The sequence below is a fragment of the Aptenodytes forsteri genome, unplaced genomic scaffold (genome assembly GCF_000699145.1).
Source record: "Aptenodytes forsteri isolate BGI_AS27 unplaced genomic scaffold, ASM69914v1 Scaffold109, whole genome shotgun sequence".
Lineage (NCBI taxonomy): Eukaryota > Metazoa > Chordata > Aves > Sphenisciformes > Spheniscidae > Aptenodytes > Aptenodytes forsteri.
This window is the reverse complement of record NW_008794431.1, coordinates 1,011,731-1,025,689: the sequence shown is the minus strand read 5'-3', so window position 1 is coordinate 1,025,689 and position 13,959 is coordinate 1,011,731. Positions and strand designations below refer to the sequence as shown.

The following is a 13,959-nucleotide window of genomic DNA, read 5'->3' as shown; positions in this document are numbered from 1 at the left end:
TTCCCCATTGAAGTGGGCAGTGGTTTTTTGCATAACAGCTCATCATGACTTCTCCTTTCACTGAAAGATCTTTTGGGGAATGAATGGGTACTGTGGTTGGCTAAGTTTGTGAAAGCGACCCGAGATTCTCCGCAAGCTAATGTTTCTGTAGTGTTAGAAATTCCGTAAAGAGCATTTTGAGAGTTGTGAGAGGCTACATGTAAACAGCTAAAAAGTAACAGGAATGCATGTTGTTTCCTTTGTTTTCTTTCCCTTTTCTATAAATGGGAATCCAGGCATGTTATGGGATCCTGAAGGTGCCAGAAGGCAGCTGGCTGTGCAGGACCTGCGCGCTTGGCGTTCAGCCCAAGTGTTTGCTGTGTCCCAAGAAGGGTGGTGCCATGAAGCCGACCCGGAGTGGCACCAAGTGGGTCCACGTTAGCTGTGCTCTGTGGATTCCAGAGGTAGGTGCCAATTGTCTGGGAGTTCAGGGCTGCAGTGATTCTGGGAGAGGAGAAATCTGTTAAAAACATTGTTCCACCTAGTGCGGGTTGCTACACTGAGTGTAGCATATATATGGTACTTCTTAGGAAGACAGTATAAAAGATTTTCAATTAGATGTAAAGTCTGGCGGGATGAAGCATCATCTGTAAAGAAAGTAATTACATTACCTTTGTCAACCAAAATTAGGCCTCAAAAACGTAGGCCTTTGCCTCATTTAACAAGCACACAAAGTGCCGTTTTATTTTGTAAACAGAACATCAGAGGTGAATCAGGAAGGTTTGGATGTGACAGGATTCCTGTGGGTTCTCATAATCAAAATATTAATCCTGTATGATAATTTTAAATTGGAGGGCTTCACCTTGAAACGGCTTTGTTCAGGCAGTGAGGAACTCATTTTTTTAAAAAAGGAATTTTAATTTTTTTAGTTCCTTATAAACCGAGGAACTTGGAACATGCTAATTTTGCATAGGCACACAAGGAATTTCATTTCTTTGATAAAACTGTTTCCCTGTTCAGTTAACAGTGTAATAGTCACTCTGTGTTCTTTAACTTTTTTTCTCTTAGGTGAGCATTGGAAGCCCAGAAAAAATGGAGCCCATTACAAAGGTTTCTCACATTCCCAGCAGTAGATGGGCACTGGTGTGCAGCCTTTGTAATGAAAAAGTTGGAGCATCTATACAGGTAATGTAATCGCACAAATGTCCGTGTGTTTTGTTTTATCAGCTTTTAGTAGATAAACAAAATGTGTATCTGCAGTAAACTTCTGTGATTTCCTGTTTGTTACTATGGTCTTAATTGCACACAAAGTGCTTTTGAATGTTAGTGTGCTCTTGCTTTCCAGTAAAATTTTAATAATAGCCAGGTCATCCCATAAGACTTCCTAATTTGTAGATACGCTGATACGTTTATTAGTACACTGAAGTAAAACTTAAATGTTGTTGAGTAGAGGGGAGAAAAACTGTGTTTTTGCGACATACCACATACAAAACCAAAGCTTGAATTCTGAAAGCTTCTGTGCTGAAACTTATCTGCTAGTTCCTATTTAGCGACTTCTAAGACAAGTTGGATACCTCAGTGGGAGTTGAGTATTTCCTGTAACAACCTGAATTTTTAAGGTGCTGAGCATGCCCAGTTCTCAGTAAAGTCAGTGGAAGTGAACACCTTCACTTTGATGATGAAGCTACTTGTGGCTTTGAATTTCTACTTTTAGGTACTACTTAACATTGGACTGTTTTGGCTGTAACTATTTTTTCTGTAACTTTTATTGTTGGTCCAGCTTTTAAGTTGCTGAGGAGAATATCTGATCATTTAATATTAGGCTTTTTGAGTAGTAGGAAAGAAACAGATTGTTCGACTCGTCTGTTCTGAGATTGAAGTAAGCCCCAGTTCCTCCATTGGTTGTAGGTAGATTCTGGAGCTCTTGGTGTTTCTGAGGGGGAAGTAAACCTCCTGGATGTGAGTTTCCCAGTTCACGTTGCTGTAGAAGCAGTGCCACGTTATCGTTCTGACCTCTGGTACTCACTTGAGCTCAGGGATGATCACTGCCCGAAACAGCAAGACGGGGCAGAATCAAAACAAATGTCTAGTCTTCATAGTTCCAAAAAGAATGATTTCCATATGCAATAGATAATTAAACTAGAAAGCCATTGTTTCATACCAACAACTCATGTTCTTGGGCCAGTGCCAATTTGTCTCATTGTGTATTTCTGAAATTCTCTCTGCAGTTTCAGTTGGATTTGGATTCAGCCTTTCTCACCGTAGCCTGTGAATTGTCGCTGTTAAATAACTGAATTGATCTGCACCAGAGCATTTCAGACTGGGCAGTGTGGTTTCACGTGCATATTTATACTGGGTTGTTGGCTGTAAAGCCCTTGCAGATCCTTTACAGTGGAATATCACTCAGATATGTTAAATAATAATTTTTAGAACAATTTTAAAATCTAGAGAGATTGAGAAAACACATTACCAAGCCCCAAATTTTTGAAAGAGGAGATAGTTGGTTTCCTGAGACACGGGACAAAACTTTGATCTGCCTTACTTGAGAACAAATGATGAGAGCAAGGACAGGTGACCCACTTGGGGCAGTCTCATGATTGTGTAGAAGGAGACAATAAAAGGTAGCTTAGTATTGTGGTGATGCTCTTCGCCTTCAAAGTGCTTCATATACTTCAGCAAAATGATCCTCAGAAAGCTCCCCGAGTCTGACAGGAAGATACTACTGTCTCATAAGAAGTAGAGCTCTTTCTATTTTGTGGCTAGCCTACTGTTACAGGATCCATGACGGTAAGACCAGCATGAAGACACAGAAATTTCAGTCCTACACTTTTTAAAATTAGGTTTTATCCATTTCCTTTTTTCCTCTGCTCTGAGTCATTTGATGAGGTTGCCAGCAAAAGTTGTAAAAGAGCAATGCAGCGGTAGTTCCAGTGAAAATACCTATCAGTCCGTTTCCATTTAAGGAATGTATAAAATAGTAAATGTTAAGCAGAGAAAATAAATCTGTCCACAGCATGTAAGTTTGCAATCGTAATACCTCCTTGAAGAGCTGTCCCCTTCCTCTTGGCTGCTGTTACGTAGTTGAAACTGTTCTGTCCATTCTCCAGACCTGTTCTGAAGGGTAACTTACAGTAGTGTAAGTTGAACACTTGAGTATTTATGTATGTCAGCGTGCAGGGGAGGGGGGAGTGTCTCTCCATATTTCTTCTGATAGCACCTCTCCCCTTCTAGTGGTGACACAGGATGCCATGCAGGCATGATGGCTGCCACTTCAGACATTTCTACGTTTGAAATTATGGGGGGGAGACAAAAAATTACAGTTTTGCCTGACATTTTATAGGAGTTGTGTAAATCTTGGTATCATTAAAGCTAGCAGTGAGAAATATTTAGATTTGTGCTGTGAAATTTTATACAGCAGAGAAGAACATTATACGAAGCCACTGCAATAGAGAGGAAGTAGCATTAACTGGATGAACTGAGAGAGAGAGATCCTCCAGAGTTGTTACGAGATGTGCACAACAATTAGAAAAGCTGGCAGCTGGAAGCATGCATCAGGCTGGGCGGAGAGCAGCTGCAATAAGCTGGGAAAAACGAGACTGCATATTCTCCCAGGTTCAGCAGATTTCCTTCCGATGAGACAGGCTTTCCCCTCTTCTCCCAATAAAACATTAGCCAGGCTAAGAGCTGATTATTCTCAACGATAGCAGCTTGGAAACCATGGCTAAAGTACTCTTCTGTACTGTTTGGTGTTTCAGTTGGGCTGCTTCTGCCTTGTTTGTTAGTAAGAGAGGAAAGGGCAAAAGATGTTTTGGTATTTTTTAATTCCTTTTATATGTTGATTTTATTAAAGAATGTTCATTTTAAACTCTGTTGTACCTTTACGTGCCATCTGGCTGCTGAGTCAACCTGAGCAGGAAAACCCAGAGGAGAAAGATATTTGGCTTCTTTACAAAGTACTGTATAAACATCCTAGTGCAATGCATTTCTCTTTAAGGTTAGATGACTTGGGTTAAGCATAGTTTTGTTTCCTCCTAGTTAATAGCACTAATGTTCATTTCCACTTTAAATTCTTTTCACTGGAGGCAGAGGTGTGACTTGATACAAATGCATATGTATGCATGTGTGTATGTACATACCTACGTATATTTAAACCTTTCAGTTTATGGTTGCCAATAGCTACAACAGCATTTTGCAAGAGAAAGTTACGTATAATTGAAATGAAGTGCTAAATTGGCTGAACTAGTGCCCATTGCTCCGTGATGCCTGCGTTCACTGGGAGGGAAGAAAAAGGACAAAAAATTGCATTTCCTTTTCTCCTCATCCCCCAGGTGAAGTGAAGGCTGTAGTCAGTGAAGTAGTGATTGACAGTGATTTAAGATTTGACATTATAAAATCAGGATAACGGGGAAAGAAAAATTCCCCTTGGTTGAGGCTTTTTGGGTAGCATGGGCCCAGGTACTGGGAAAGACTTTTAATTAAACTACCAGAGTGGCCTGGAGCCACTGAGATGTTTTTCCCTCTCTCCGATGCTGGCACAGTCAAAGGGGGAACGTTTTCCTTTGTGTAACACTGCCTTAACGTCAGTGGCTCCGGTGACAGTGAGAACGCTCCTCTTGTGGATTTGCTGGTTATTGAATAGCGTGATTGGGCTAGGGAGGGGTTAACCACTCCCGTCCCACTGGGCCACTTGATCACTGCCTGGCCTGAAAGCACTAAATCGTAAAGCTAATTAAAGGAGAGCAAGGAAGTACATGCAGCTTAGAAGCAGAGCGCGGTAACAGGGTTGTTCTTCCAAAGCAGTCCTGGCTGCTCGAATAGTTTTAGGCAGTGTGGCTTCTTAAATTAATATTTGATTAATTTTAATTTAATTTCTGTAGTGTTCCGTGAAGAACTGCAGAACAGCCTTTCACGTCACCTGTGCGTTTGACCGTGGCTTGGAGATGAAGACCATACTGGCAGAGAACGATGAGGTGAAATTTAAGTCATACTGTCCCAAGCACAGCTCCACCAAGAAAGCAGACGACGAGACTTCAAATGAAAGCCCAGGTCAGGAGAATGGGATTCAGGACAGCTCTCTTCCTGCCCGCATCGACCCTTTCCACAGCATGGATCAAAACCAGGAGGAGGCCCACAGAGTCAGCCTCCGCAAGCAAAAGCTCCAGCAGCTGGAGGATGAGTTCTATACGTTTGTTGAGTCTCTGGAAGTGGCTAAAGCGCTGCGGCTGCCCGAGGAGCCAGTGGGATTCCTTTACCAGTACTGGAAGCTGAAGAGAAAAGCCAACTTCAATAAGCCTTTGATTACCCCAAAGAAGGATGAAGAGGACAATCTGGCTAAACGGGAACAGGATGTTCTGTTCAGAAGATTGCAGCTCTTCACACACCTCCGGCAGGATCTAGAGCGGGTAAGCCACTGCACTGCCTGCACTTGTGCGAGGTGTGCTGGCCTTCGTTAGTCGAGTGTCCAAACTACGCTCTCAGGTAGTCCCCGTGCATGCAGGCACTCCATGCTGCATCTTAACTCAAAGTTGTACTGTCAGAGAAGACCATTAACACTAAATTTCTACAAAGCACACCAATTACCCTTTTCAAATAGAGGGTTAGTTCACAGGGCCAGCAGGTCTTGGCTTGTAGTATCCAGTCTCCTTACAACTGGATTGTCGTATTTCCGCTTCTGCTTTTTTACTGATTAACACTGACGGCGGTGGGCTGTACTGCAACACCCAGCTGGAGCTTTTTTAGCCTTTCAGGGCTTTCTCTGCTCCTTTCATCTGGTGCACAAGAAGGAGAAATTACGAAACTTACCTTGATTTGCAGCAGATCTGTTTTACATTGACACAGCGTAGTAGGATGACATTTCACTGGACTATCTGTGTAGTAGGTTTGGGAGGCACATGGTATTCCACTCAATCAGGTTTTGAACGTTCAAAGAACAGTTCAGTAGGATCAGTGTGGTGTTTTATCTTAAGTACATCTGATCCTGTAACGACCTGAATTTCTTCCTTTTTGGGTTGTTTTTTTTTTCTTTTTTTTGAGTTAACTAGTAGAGTTTAAAAGATATGTTAGAGCCAGAGACAGTACTGAAATGATTTTAGTTTTTCACATCCATTCAGCATATGGCTCATGTAGGCCACGTACGGAACCTGGCTCAGGAGGTCCTACCTCAACCTCAGTAACCTGCGGGTGAACTAGAGCCTTTCTTCCAGAATACGGTCTAGTCTTTAAATCAGGACAGCAGGTGCTCATGCATCTACTGCATCCTTTGTAAAGGATCCCGATGGCTAATCACTCTTCTAATGAATCGTTGCAGTTTTTCTTTTGAAGTTGTTTTTTTCTGGTTTCACCTTCCAGCCCATGACTCTTCTCTAGCTCGGCGAGATAGCTCTTACCTAGTATCTTTTGTTCCTGCTGTGTGTGCTCAAGATTTCTTTTAATCTCTTTGATCAGCTAAATAAGTTGTTTGTCACTATGTTCTCTGGATCTTAAATTATTCTGTATGTGGCTTTTTCCATTTTTAAGTGTGATGTCAAAACAGGATACATCATTCTAGTAATATTTTTAGTATTTTACTACTCCGTTGTTCCCACTGACTGTACATCCAAGATAACATGGATGAAAAAACCCAAAAAATGGGGGCCTACGTTTTTTACACCTCTTCAAGATAAAGTCGGGTAGACTTGATCAGGAATGGTGTTAGTGACAGTGTCATCCATCTAGAAACAGATTTTGAAATCCCGTCATCCGGTTCACCTAATGAAACAGGTACTTCTGTGGACGCGACGCATCCGTTGTGCAGCCTGGATCAGGCGAGGCAAAGAACAAAAGGCCATGGACTGTATCAGAAAGGGTACCAGGCTAGACGAATTCCTTCTTCTAATGCAAATCCACAGAGTAATGACATTAATTACTTAAAAGTAGTGGCTGTCCTGGGACCGGAAGCCTTAAATAGAGCAGGACCTTAGCAAAAAGGGTCACACTTGTTAAATGTCTCCTCCTCAATAGAATCATTAAGGTTGGAAAAGATCTCTAAGATCATCGAGTCCAACCGTCGACCCAACACCACCATGCCCACTAAACCATGTCCCTAAGCGCCGCATCTACATGTCTTTTAAATACCTCCAGGGATGGGGACTCAACCACTTCCCTGGGCAGCCTGTTCCAATGTTTAACCACTCTTTCAGTAAAGAAATTTTTCCTCATGTCTGATCTAAACCTCCCCTGGCGCAACTTGAGGCCATTTCCTCTTGTCCTATCGCTTGTTACTTGGGAGAAGAGACTGACACCCACCTGGCTACAACCTCCTTTCAGGTAGTTGTAGAGAGCGATGAGGTCTCCCCTCAGCCTCCTTTTCTGCAGGCTAAACAGTCCCAGTTCCCTCAGCCGCTCCTCATAAGACTTGTTCTCCAGACCCCTCACCAGCCTCGTTGCCCTTCTCTGGACACGCTCCAGCACCTCAATGTCCTTCTCGTAGTGAGGGGCCCAAAACTGAACACAGTATTCGAGGTGCGGCCTCACCAGTGCCGAGTACAGGGGCACGATCACTTCCCTGCTCCTGCTGGCCACACTATTGCTGATACAGGCCAGGATGCCATTGGTTATTAATGGTCATGAGATCAGCCTACAAGGTTGTAGTCCACGGGGCGCCATGCTGTATGCAGCTACACTGAACTGAGAGGAGCCTTGGAAACACGCAGGTATACTTCTCAGCGATTCCCTCTTCTGGGAAAGAAACCGCTTCGAAGCTCTAGGAGAGTGGTGGTTGTGAAACTTACACAGCTGTCTAGACTAGACAGTCACATTTTAAGGGCAGAAATGTAGTTTTCCTCTAAAAAACCCTGAGTAAAAATAAATTATTTTTAAATTAAAATTAAATTAAAAAATTAAATAATTTCCTTACTGATTCCAGTCCCTGCTGCCTCTATTGTGCTATGGCATGAATAGACGGGTCTGCCTTCATTTTGATCAGTCATACTGCAATGGCAGGGTCATCAGAAATACTGGTACTGTTCAGTAGCTCTCCACATCTTCATACTATTAATTTAGTATAATTTTCTGTTGTGACTCAAACAGTAAGAAGCAAATGGTGCTCGGCTATTTGATACTGAGTGTATTTAAGCATTTCCAGCATTTCTCTAGATTTCCTGTACATATATATATATATATATGATTCAGGTGTTCATGGAAGTTACTTCTGTGCTGTGGCCTTCCCAAATCTGATGGAATAATCTGTCAATTAAATGATATTTAAGACTCTTTTCTAAGAAGTGTGTTGAAAAAGGTTAAATTTAAATACATTACTAACTTGTTTAAATGGTGTGTAGTACTTACTTAAACTGAATTAATTCAAAGCATAGACTGACAACATTACAGAAACAGAATTCCTGTAAAACTCATCAACTTGATGTCTTCTAGGTGCGTAATCTCACTTACATGGTGACCCGAAGGGAAAAAATCAAGAGATCTGTTTGCAGAGTTCAAGAACAGATATTTAATATCTACGCCAAGCAGCTGGAACAAGAAAGAGTTTCAGGTACGCTTCAGTGTTCTCTTTTTCACATGAGACCACGGGCACAAGCAGCGAAAGGTTTGGTTACAGGCTAATGACTAATTTTGAAGGACAAACGGGACCTCATTTATTCTCATTAAAATCTTGTGTGGTCCACCATGCATCAGCAGATTGGAAGGAAAAATGAGAATGAGCTCTAATGGTGGGCATATTGCTGTAGAAACTGGTAAGTCTGTGTTCTTATCCATGGGGCACCGAATGGCTTGCTGCTTCAGATCCTTCTGGTGTGATTCTTTAATGACTCCTTATGACAGAGAGACCACGACTTACATTCAGGTGCCGTATGGTACCTAGTAAATCTGTGGTTTATTAGTGCCGCTGCATTAGTGTTTAGTATGCGCTGCTTTGCATCGTAGATGGCAGTTTAAAGAAACGAATTTTGAAAAGGTAGCACTCTGGTTTTAAAACAACATGAGTTTTTTGCCTAATGTCATTGACAGCAGTCTTTTCTCAGAAGGATGAATAACTTCAAAGTTAACTAGATTATCCTTAAAGTATTCAGTAACTAATAAACCATATTTTAGACAGAATCAATCAGCTCCACTTGCTGGTTGCTTTCCCCCCCCACCTCTGGGGAGTCTCTCTGTCTCAGTAATATAATAGTGCTAGAATTTATATTTGCTACGAGTGTAATTAGGTGCAGCATGGCTACAGGAAAGTAAACTACACCAGCAGTATGTTGTGAAACCATGACATAGCCACATAATCGTGACGTAAAGGTGCTGGACAGGCAACCATTTGTGCCGAAGAACATGTCAGGCATGAGGAACAGAGTTAAAATAGGTACATCCAAAAGCTGTGTTTACCCAGACAGGGAATTGCTTGACTTTAACTTAATTTGTTTACATTTAGGTGTGCCTTCCTCATTCTCCTCAATGGAAAACACGGTGTTGTTCAATAGTCCATCTTTGGGCCCCAATGCCCCTAAGATAGAGGATCTGAAATGGCATTCTGCATTCTTCAGGAAGCAAATGGGCACGTCTCTAACCCACTCTTTGAAAAAATCACACAAGAGAGACAGAGTAAGAAACAGCTCTGGGAATGACGGCAAATCCATGCTGAGGCAGCCCAGCCAAAGGGAAGGCGGTGCAGCTCCAGGTAGCTTTTTAAATTTTGACAAGACCTTTGCAGAAACACGGATTGTATCGGCACAGCAGAAAAATGGCATAGTTATACCAGACCACAGAAAAAGAAGAGACAATCGTCCACAGTGTGAGGTGATCAAGCCGGAACTAAAGGAAAAGACTTCTAAACACAACCACAAACCACTGAGACCCACAGAACTCTCTCAGAGGCAACTGGAAAATAAAAGGGCTGTGAACCACTCCAGTGGTAGGTCAGCACCTGGCACGCGGAGGGATATAGTGCCTAAATGCAACGGGGGTCTTGTCAAAGTAAACTCTAATCAGACAGTAGTTAAAGTGCCTACGACGCCCACGAGCCCAGTGAAAAACTGGGGCGGATTCCGAATTCCAAAGAAGGGAGAGAGGCAACAGCAGGGCGAGAGCCCGGAGGAGACCTGCCGCCAGAACTCCAGCTACCCCTACCTGGGCGTGGGCAGAGTTTCACCGAAGGACAGGGCAAAAAGCAAGCTAAAGCCCGACAGCGAGAATGATGGGTACATCCCCGATGCTGAAATGAGCGACTCGGAGACTGAAGTGGCTGAAAAAAAGTGCAGGCAGCAGAGGCTCAGTCCAAACAGCACCATCAGCAGAAGGACGGACATTATTAGGAGAAGCATCCTGGCATCCTGACTGGACCCAGGCACACGGTGTCAGCACCGTGGTCAGTAGAGTCACTGCCTACAAGCCAACTCCACATTATTTATTGGTGTGAGAGAGGAGAGTTCTTAGACATGGCTACAGACTGACAAATTGATAACCTGTTATTCCTGAGCTGTATAAACATGTTTACATGCACTTAAAGCTGGTTTTTTTGCCACCCCCCAATTCTGTGAGAAGTTTGAATCTCCTTTATTTGCAACTTTCCTGAGTAAGCAGAGAAAAGACATCACTACTAAAATAGGATTTGTGATGAACACTACAGTAACTCACAAAAACCTTTTAGAAGGGGGCTAGGGTGGGTGGGGGGAAGTAGGCTGTATTCATCCCTTTTAGCTAAAAAGCACTGGTAAAATTTTACTCCCTTCCCCTGCCTTCTGGAAAAGCACAAGCTCTTAATTTAACTAGCGTGTATTGAAGCGAAGATGGTTGTTTAACCATACTGCACTGCTAAACCCCGTTACAAATGGTCACTTTCCTTGGATGGTGGTAGGCCTTTCTCCTCTGTTTGCAGAATGTTTTCTGTTGCATTCAGCTTGAGCGTAGATGGCAGCTCAAAACCTTCCGTAAGCTCCAGAGTTTACATGTAAATACACCTACGCGCTGACCAGATTTCACCATGACGTTATACTGGAGGAGGAGGAAGGGACAGGTCAGGGCTGCAGCTGCCTTAGAGTGCAACAGCTGGAAAGGACTTGGACCGAGCACAGAGGACACTCTCGAATGGCTCAGTTCTGAGGCGGGGCAGGCTTGTGGGTTACTGCACCCCGTGGAATGACCCGTCACCGTGTAGTCAGTCACCTGCCTCCGGGAGTATGATGACAATTCAAGAAAAAAAAATTTCTAAGGCACTAGTCAGTAGGATTTCCCAAAGCCCACCACATATGCACTATTGGTATGTATTGGGAAAGCCAGGCTTATGACACTAAAGGGTTGCTTTAAAATAGACATGAATATATATTTTTGAATAGAATAAAATGGAAAGGCAATAAATTGTGATTAGCTCTTTACAGTCAAATGAAGAAAAAATATTTCATTCTATTCTGGACTAGATTTGATGGAAGAGGGAACTCATATTCTGATTGTGTACTTTTTTAATAATTGCAAATGGCAATAACTAGTAAGCTATGAGCAATAATACTAACAGATTATTAGGATACCGTTTTGTACCAAGGAGGGTGCACATGTAACAGTGGAGTGTTAGGAGCCTGTAAATTTTGGAATTCTGCATAGATGTAAGTCAGGTACGTACTGGTGAAAAAGTTTAAGCAGCAATGTGTTACAGAAAGACAGGCATAAAGAACCCCCTTCCCCCCCCTTTCCTACTCCTAGCCTGCCGTTATCACATCCACTCACTTTCTAATGTTAGACCCTTGCCTCTTGAGCAGGGAACATTTAAAACACGGTAGAACTCTGCCATAACCCAGTCTTCCAGAGGATTCAATCAAAAAAAGAAAAAAAAAAAAGGCTTATTAACACCCTATCTTGCTATGCAAGTTACCACTTACTTAATGAAACATTTCAACAGAATGCATCCCTAGCATTTAAAACTCAGAAGTCTTAACCCTTTGAGAACAGGAATTCTGTGTAAGATGTTACCTTTAAAATACCATTGCTGGTCCCAAGAAGTTAGATTAACTTCATGACTTACAGAGGTGAAAGTCAGCCAGGGCACTGGTGAATCTGAGATTACGTAGTCACTCTTGGGCTGTGTTAAAAGAAAAGCACGCCACTTGCTCGAACAACAGACAGACAAAAGGTAAATGGAGGTAAGTTCTACTCGACATACAGCAACGTTTTCCAGACAGGCACTGTTATTTTTGGTAAGAAAGAAGCTCGTGACCATATAGGGAATTGTTTGCCAAGCCATAGATGGAATAATCTAAATTTTGATTCTAGGTAAACATTTAACCTCGCACCAGTTTGGAAGAGGTACCTTGTTAATTTGCACTATTATGAATGCTAACATTGTGCAGAATTAATGCCTTATCTGTTTTGCTCCCCGACGTTTAGGTTAATAAGCTTTCTAATGTTTCAACTTAAGCTGAACCAAAACCAAAAAAAGCTGTAAGAAGACTGCAGTATGACCAGCTCTGTAGGTTAGTTTTGTCTCCCACGCTTAGCGCTCAGCGGAAGAGGTGTCGTAAGTACAGCAGTGACAATACAAACCCACCCCTGTATTTTACTGGGATAGAACCATTTGCTGAATTTCTGTTTCTAAGCATTACCTTTCCTTGTGCAGGCTGACCAAGAGATCTTTGATTATGATTGGTGTATTCTGTCAAACTGTAGGCTAGTTGAACTTCTGTAAAGTTGCCTGGAATGCCATTTGTTAGGTTATAAACTCACACGAATCTAAATGAAGGGTTATACGTGTTGTGTATAAATCTTAATTTCAGAAATTTGAGAAAATTGTCATTACATTTGTAAAACCTTGTACAGAAGATTTTTCACTATGTGCCTAGCTTTGGTGTCCATTCAGCTGAAATTAATTAAAAAAGGTGCATGAAGAGAAACAGATAGAAATAAAAAGTATATGTAGAGATAACTATTTTATATTACATGGCCCAATCCTGTATTTATTTTCTCCCTTTTTTGAAGTATTTATAAAGACCTAGTTGAAAACAGCTGTATTTTTTGTTAAAATATTCAGTAGAATTGTGCCTTTTTGTCTGTATGTGAATAAATGCTGTACATTTTTGCAGTATCCTTGCCAGCAGTGTTTTAGAATTTGCAGCAGTTACTTTGTTTGGGTTTTTACATAAACACTTCACTGCAATGATCTGAACAACTTTCATGGTTAAAATCAGCGTTTAATTTGGATTATTACAGGTATCAAAACGCACCCTGCAGTTGCAAGAGAAAAATTTTTCTTCTTCTTTTTGAGGAACAGTATAGGGTCTTGTTACTGACAGCTGCGCCTATCTCATCAACAGAAAATTGTATGCTTTTTTCCTCGAGATCCTCAAAGAGATACTGCTTACCTCAAATAGTTTACAATTGTTGATGTATGATGGCCTTCCAAAGTCCATAATCTTCGTACATGTTCCACTGGAAGAGGAACGTGAGGTTTGTTACCTGTAGATCTCCAAGATGAGTACGCTGAATGTACATTCACACTATGAACTGCCTATAGTCAAGCAATGCTGATAGAGAACATTAGCTGCTATGGCAGGATCTCTAGGAGACAGGGCATGAAGGGCACAGTAGGTCCTTTCCTCTTGCTTCCTCTAAACTCAAGATGCAGAAACATGGAAGGGGACTTGGAGCAGAGCAAGAAAGGACAAGGTTGTGAAGGCATATGTCTAGCAATACATCTTGAAAAACAGCTCCAGATAAATAATTTTTCTCAGATCTGTACTCGTACCACGTGCATTCACACGGTGGGCAACTGTGAGTGGCACCCCTCAAAACTGTATTTCAAAGAATGAAGATTAAAGGATGGCCCTCCTAAGAGTTAGTAGTACAAGCTCTTCAAGGCGTGGATGAAAGTCTGAAAGAGGTTCTTGCAGCTGCTTTACAGATCTTGCTGACAGCAGCCTTTCTGAAAGGCACTGCACTGCTAGGGTTACCTCAGTAAGCCTGGGTCAGAGCTGAGAGCAGCTTGCTAACCACTTAAATAGATGATGAACAAGT

At 42.1% G+C, this 13,959-nt stretch overlaps 1 protein-coding gene across 4 annotated transcripts in view; it reads left to right on the top strand.

The window, feature by feature from the left end:
• Window positions 1–13,039, top strand: part of JADE1 (jade family PHD finger 1) — a 46,001-nt gene extending 32,962 nt beyond the window's left edge. For all 4 annotated transcript variants that reach the window (XM_019474695.1, XM_009289488.1, XM_009289489.2 and 1 more), the window contains 5 exons: window positions 276–443; window positions 1,048–1,164; window positions 4,857–5,381; window positions 8,389–8,506; window positions 9,395–13,039. In XM_019474695.1, coding sequence (XP_019330240.1) covers window positions 276–443; window positions 1,048–1,164; window positions 4,857–5,381; window positions 8,389–8,506; window positions 9,395–10,296 — 1,830 coding nt within the window. In that variant the 3' untranslated portion in view covers window positions 10,297–13,039. The remainder of the gene's footprint in view (window positions 1–275; window positions 444–1,047; window positions 1,165–4,856; window positions 5,382–8,388; window positions 8,507–9,394) is intronic.
• The last annotated feature ends 920 nt before the right edge of the window (window positions 13,040–13,959 follow it).